The sequence below is a fragment of the Ochlerotatus camptorhynchus genome, unplaced genomic scaffold (assembly GCF_037179485.1).
Source record: "Ochlerotatus camptorhynchus isolate MF236.1 unplaced genomic scaffold, CSIRO-AGI_Acam_v1.1 ptg000193l, whole genome shotgun sequence".
Taxonomy (NCBI): Eukaryota; Metazoa; Arthropoda; class Insecta; order Diptera; family Culicidae; genus Ochlerotatus; species Ochlerotatus camptorhynchus.
In genome coordinates, this window is record NW_027040683.1 from 4,380,564 (window position 1) to 4,387,265 (window position 6,702).

General features: G+C 44.6%; 2 protein-coding genes across 2 annotated transcripts; both read right to left on the reverse strand.

Annotated features, from left to right (window-relative positions):
- Positions 1-1,105: 1,105 nt before the first annotated feature.
- On the reverse strand, positions 1,106-3,227 carry LOC135702424 (myogenesis-regulating glycosidase-like). The gene is made up of 2 exons (XM_065223462.1): positions 1,394-3,227; positions 1,106-1,332 (listed from the first exon to the last, which is right to left on the reverse strand). The coding sequence occupies exons 1-2, from the start codon at positions 3,153-3,155 to the stop codon at positions 1,127-1,129; spliced, it is 1,968 nt and encodes a 655-aa protein (XP_065079534.1). The 5' UTR covers positions 3,156-3,227; the 3' UTR covers positions 1,106-1,126.
- Positions 3,228-3,414: 187 nt separating this feature from the next.
- On the reverse strand, positions 3,415-5,539 carry LOC135702425 (myogenesis-regulating glycosidase-like). The gene is made up of 2 exons (XM_065223463.1): positions 3,733-5,539; positions 3,415-3,662 (listed from the first exon to the last, which is right to left on the reverse strand). The coding sequence occupies exons 1-2, from the start codon at positions 5,468-5,470 to the stop codon at positions 3,472-3,474; spliced, it is 1,929 nt and encodes a 642-aa protein (XP_065079535.1). The 5' UTR covers positions 5,471-5,539; the 3' UTR covers positions 3,415-3,471.
- Between the last annotated feature and the right edge of the window lie 1,163 nt (positions 5,540-6,702).

Below are 6,702 nucleotides of genomic sequence, written 5' to 3' on the forward strand. Positions count from 1 at the left end.
TGACGAAATTTTAGTATTTTAGAGACTAATCTTGATCCAGGATTTTGAAAAAAATATATCCGTTCCCTACCGAGGGGGGCGAGTCTATCTACACACTTAGATTTTTTTGCCGAGATGGGCACCACCGAGCAGCTCGGCATTTTATTTTGCTGGAAATTCAGCAAAAAATATGTTTGTTAGCTGAGATCTCGGCAAAATTCCCGTTTGTTAGCTGAATGTCGGCAAGTTTTTCACTGAGATCCAGCAAAATAAAATGCCGAGCTGCTCGGTGGTGCCCATCTCGGCGAAAAAATCTAAGTGTGTACGATGCAGGAAACATTGTGTTTTGCTGTGGCTAGCTGCGTGCACGTCAAGTAGATAGAAAGAAGATTGATGACGATTCTGAAGATTTCCTGCAAAAAGATGATGCGTGATGCAAGTAGATGTGACAAATGAAACAAGATTTTTCGAAGATTGATTCGCTAGTGTGAGATTTTTTGAGCATGTTGAATTGAGATTTAGATGTATCGCTCTCCTTGTTCCCAACAAACAATTTTAGCTGCAGACTAGCTTATACAGGCTGTATACACATTTAGTTTTGTTTGCCGAATCTCGACAATTTTGTCGAGATTTGCACAACCGAGCCCCCGGCAAACATATTTTGCCAGGATCTCAGCAAATATGACGTTTGATTCCTGAGTCTCGGAATATCGTTTGCTGAATCTCAGCAAACAATCGTCATATCAGTAAAATGTATTGCCGAGCACTCAACAAAAAAAGTGGGTAAGCCAATTTTTGCCTGTAAAAGCAAATCTGCAGCTGAAATTGTAAGTTGGGTTGTTACTTCTTAGCAGCGGCTTGCATAATACTCATAAATCTTGTGGAGCTACATCACACTGACATATATGCTTGAAATGCTTGTTGATGAAGACATCAGTGCAACATCACCATTCGGAACCATTGTAAACAAATATCTAACTGAGCATCTCAGACATAACACAATTTGGAGCCTATCATGTCGTTGAACCATGGAAAAAACACCATCACTGCAATATGACAATGAAACCGGTGTTCTTTATCGGAAATTTAATCAATTACAAACCCCCACTGATAACGATTTGTACTCATCGTTTGTTCGCTGTCTGATTTATTGCATACTCTGGTACATAGCCTTCCTTACAAAATATGGCAGCATGCTCAGTGGAACCTCATAATCCCGAAGCCACATCGGCCCAACATGGAGATCGTCCAGGTTTCCGTCGACCCATTCTCCTTCCGGAAGGTAAATATCCCTGGAACGAGCATTTTCCTTGATAACCGGTGCCGCAATCACATCATCACCCAGGAGGAATTCTGAAAGAATTAACATATTTCATCGATTGCCACAATTAGCTTGAATAGCAAACCAACTTACGATCATCGACCGCCTGAGCTACCGTGTCATCCGGGGATACCCACCATATGGGTGGATTGACTGGATAACCGTTGGAAACAGCCAGCCTGAAACGCTCCATAATCAACGGGGTGTACTTCTCGTGCAGGTCGGTCATCTTCTTCGATATGTGAACCGTTTCCTCGTCGTATCCGAACGGAACATACGAAAACTGAATACTCGGCATGAACACGTTGGCCTGAAGCCAACGGATGAACATCTCCTTGCTCGGTGGATTATTACCATCGGCTACGCCAGGATCGTATCCGTTGCCTCCGATCATATCAGGTAGAACTAAGGGATAACCTACCATGTTCATCTGCAGCAGAGTAGTGATCAACGTTGGCAAGCCATTGTTACCATGCCATTCGGTATCCTTATCAATCATACGGACGAATACAGGAAGATCCTGAGTACGGTGAGCTGAACGAATCTCGATCAAGTCACCGAACTTGGCCACAGTTCGTAGATAGTCGATGGTGAACAGAGTTGGATGTTTGGAGCGAGGTCCGTTGAGAACAGGATCTGTTGGTATCCAGTCGGTTTCACCAGCGTCGAATTTGAAACTGTCAATTCCGGACTGCTCCTGAATTAGACGCAGTCGTCGAGAGAACCATTCCGCTGCTTCCGGGTTTGTAAAATCTACGGATGCAGCTTCATTTAGTCCACTGTTCCACCACCACGTATCGGTGCTGCCGTTGTTATCGGTAATCAAATATCCTTTCTGCTTTGCTTCTGAGTAAAATGGCTCGCATACCTTGTTGATGAACGGGTGAATCCAGAGTGTGACCCTGGGGAAACCTTTAGCTTTGATGTCGGCGACTGTTTGTTTGATGTTCGGGAATTTTGTCGTGTTGAATGTCAGTGATCCGTAGCATGTCTCCCAGAGGTCGTCTATTTCAAACTGCGAGTCTGTCCAGCCATTTGCGATGATGTCATCAGCGTGCCCCAAGACGACAGTCTCGTTGATATCTCTCTTGAAACGGGCCCAGGTAGACCAAATCGGATACTTGACCATCTCTTCCGCTGGATGGCCCGAAGGTTTACCCAAAATGGTATTAACTGCATCGATGTGTGCCTCTCTGGCATCGTTGCCAACTCCGACTTGGTACACGAACGAGTACGTTTCGTCATAGGTATCGTACGGTAGGGACTTCTTCGCTTCCAAACACATATAGCCCGGTTTTCGATGGTTTTGATCCACGAACAGTGGAGTTTCCTCGTCTACGTAGACAAACGAACCATGCGAGTTCAACCAATAGCGTTCGGCTACGGAGCAGCTGTCGATCTGCTTGGACAGGTAGGAGTAATCCCGTAGGCGAAGCTTCTGAATTGGCCAGTATTGGTTTTTCTGTTCTGGCCCCCCGAACCAGTTCGCGCCTCGTATTTTGACACAGTCCGCGACCTTCTTCCGAGCATGTCGTACTCTTCTGGCGATGGTAAATAGGGAAAAATGCGGTTGATCTACATCCTTCAGGATTTCAATTTCCTCTCCACGATTGTTGCGTAACATGAATCCACTCACAGTTTCTTCAAATTCGCTAACCGATTGCACATCACGATCCATGAGGACATTCTGAACAACTTTTCCATCCCGTTCCACCGTCAGCGACCGACTTTCGGGGGTAATCGTCACCAGTGTATTCGACGCATGGAAGTGCACCTTATAGCTGGTAGCGTACGCCGAAGCTACCATCAGAACCACTAGAACCGTCAATGTCCTAGCAGTATAATTTTCTGCCATTTTGTCACTATATGTTCAACCAATCATCACTAAAGAGAGGGAAAACTTTCCGTCGAAAATATTGAAAACAGACTGACACTAGCAGCTGAAGTCTGCGGTACTTTTATACCTTATGACCCTGTCATCTATCTTTAGATGAATTGTATCAGCTTTATCAGCGATTCTTCTCGTGGCAGATGCATGTTTTGGTCCCCCGTAGCAGTAGACGACCTTATCAATCTTTTCGGTTGCAGATAAATAATTACACAAATTGTTGTTTGCTTTGATTTAATTTTATTCATCACTTCCATTTCTGATCAATATGGTCATATTCGTCCTACGTACCTTTCCGCAAAAAGTACGGAAGCGTCTTCAGTGGGACGGAATATTTACGAATCCATTTGGGGCCGGTATGGGTCGATCCAGTGTTGCCATCCACCCAGTCACCCTGTGGCAGGTAGATATCTCTGGCCCGAACGTTTTCCTTCGTTACCGGTGCGGAGATGATGTTGTCTCCCAACAGAAATTCTGGAAAAAATAAAAATCCAACAATTATTCGATTTTTCTCGTCATTCAAAAGATTCGACAAGCAACTTACGATCGTACACTTTCTGTGCCTCGGTATCATTTGGTGATATCCACCAAAGCGGTGGATTCACCGGGTATCCATCGGAAACGGCCAGCTTAAATCGTTCCATGATCTGTGGAGTGTACTTCTCGTGCAGGTTGGTCATCGTTTTCGAAATCTCCACCGTTTCGGCGTCGTAATCCCAAGGAACATAGGAGAACTGAATGCTTGGCATGAATACGTTGGCCTGTAGCCAACGGATAAACATCTCCTTGTTAGGTGGATGATCGTTGTACCCATTGCCCCCGACCATATCCGGCAGAACCAACGGATATCCGACCATGTTCATCTGCAGCAGAGTGGTGATCAACGTTGGTAGACCGTTGTTCCAGTTCCACTCGGAATCTTTGTCGATCATGCGGACGAAAATCGGCAGATCTTGGCTGCGGTGCGCCGATCGAACTTCAACCAAATCTCCAAACTTCGCAACCGTTCGTACGTAATCGTCTACGATCATATTCGGCTGGTGGGAACGTGGTCCGTTGAGCACAGGATCCGGTGGTGTCCAGCTGGTCTCACCGGCATCAAACTTGAAACTATCGATTCCACTTTCAGTTAAAATTGCCTGCAATCGCTCGGAAAACCATTTCGCGACTTCCGGTTTCGTGAAATCCACGTAAGCTGCTTGCCCCGTATTACTGTTCCACCACTCCGTATCGGTATTGCCATTACGATCCGCTACCAAATACCCTTTTCGCTTCGCATCGGAGTACACCGGTTCGCAACCCTTGTTGATGAACGGATGGATCCATATCGTAACTCTTGGGAATCCTACCGCTCGGATAGCACTGATTGTCTGTTTAATATTCGGGAACTTGGTAGTGTTGAACTTCAACGCTCCGTAGCACGTCTCCCAATCGTCGTCCAGTTCGAATTGACTGTTCGGCCAACCGTTATTTACTATTTCTTTGGCAAACTCCAACACCACATGCTGATCGATATCTCGCTTGTATCGAGCCCAGGTTGACCAAATCGGATACTTCACCATCGCTTCCGCTGGATGGCCCGAAGGTTTGCCCAAAATGTTCCGAACCGCAGCCATGTGCACTTCCTTTGCATCCTTAGCTACACCGATCTGATAAACGAACGAATATGTGTTATCGTAGATATCGTACGGCAACGACTTATTTGCCTCCAAGCACATGTATCCCGGCTGCCCGTAGTTTTGATCAACAAACAGCGGAGTTTCATCGTCCACGTAGACAAACGATCCCAGCGAGTTCAACCAATACCGATCGGCCACCGCGCAGTTATCAGCTTCCTTCGTCAACATCGAATACTCATTAAACTTTAGCTTTTGAATCGGCCAGTATTGATACTTTTGCTGCGGTCCACCGTACCAATTCGATCCGGTAATCCGAACGCAATCCGTCACCACCTTGAACCGGTGGCGAACCTTTCTGGCGATTGTGAACAACGAAAACTCTACCGTATCAGCATCCCTCACCAGTTCGATCTCTTCCCCATCCGCATTGCTCAGTTTAAATCCATTTGCGATTTCCTCGTAATGCACCATGGACGCCACGTCAAGGCTCATCAGAATGCTCTGTACCACTTTTCCATCCGTCTGCACGGTTAGTTCTCTGGAATCGGAATTGATCGTGGCGTCCACGTTGGCATTGTTGAACTGCAATTTGTAGCTAGCGGCACGGACCGCACTCACTAAGATCAGTGAGGCCACAATGTTTACTATAAGGTGACTTCCCATTTTGTTGCCCCGTTCACTTCCACTTCATTACTACTACTAATTTACTTGATCACGGTCACTTTCCACAGCGCCGAAACGCAACTGTCAACTGTTGTCCAGTGGAATGGATCTTTTATAGCGACCATCAATTCGCGGCTACCGGTTGATAAAGTAAATGACAATATTTGAAAATTTGCAACTTCCTATCATTGTGCAAGCAAATGCGGTAAGTGGATAGCCCCTGCGCTGTGTGAACAAGTGTCGATTTAATTTCGTTCGAAGGGTAGCTGTCACTACCTGATTGAGTCACACGGAGTCACGTGAGTGAGAACCAGGCGATGCTATGCTTGATAGGTATAACGATCCACAAGGATGGTAAGGGTACTGAACTTCTAGGACTAGTTCCTGGGTATAATCCCGGTGTTACTCTTCAAGTAGCTAGGTCGCGAGCCTGCGCTGAATTTTGATCGGATGAAATAAATCGGTTGCCTGCAGTATACACTAGTGGAAATTAATATTAGCACATTAAGATTCGCATGGCTGCAACTGAAAGAATTCGAGGAATTCTAAATCATGCGTGTTTTGGATGTCACATTATAATTCCGCAATATGAGCCTAAAAAAGAATCAATTGCATCATGTGCGTAGGAGAAATAACTGGAAATATTACTTTTCCTTCGTCCTTAAAAATAAGGACGCTATACAAAAATGTATCGGAAATTGTTTCATTTGTAGCATGTTAAAAATTATTGTGGCACCTAAATAATCAAATAATTATTAATAATCATCGATTTGCGTAAAGATTTGCGGAGATTTAATCGAATTTAATCAAAATTCACAAAAAATCATTGGTTGATCATCGTTGATCACCTGAGATACATTTAGGCGTTTCCCATGCTAGTTTCTGTGTATCCATGTTGATTAAATTCGAATGTCACATCACATGTTCACATGATTATTTGAACTAACTCAATCAATGCGTATTTTGATGCCACAATAAAAAGCTTATCCATGACAATGAAACCATTGTTATTGTATGTTTCATCTATCAATTCACTTTTAGGGGCTGTTCATTAACTATGTGGACTGTTTAGGGGGGTACTTAAACATTGTGTATGGTCAATTGTCTACGCAGGGGGAGGGGGTGGTAAGAATCCCAAAAAAAAAAAACTGTCAACGTAGTTAATGAACTGAACCCCTTATTCATGTGGTCATACCAACTATTAAATATGTGTTGTTCAGCAAGTTTCTGCT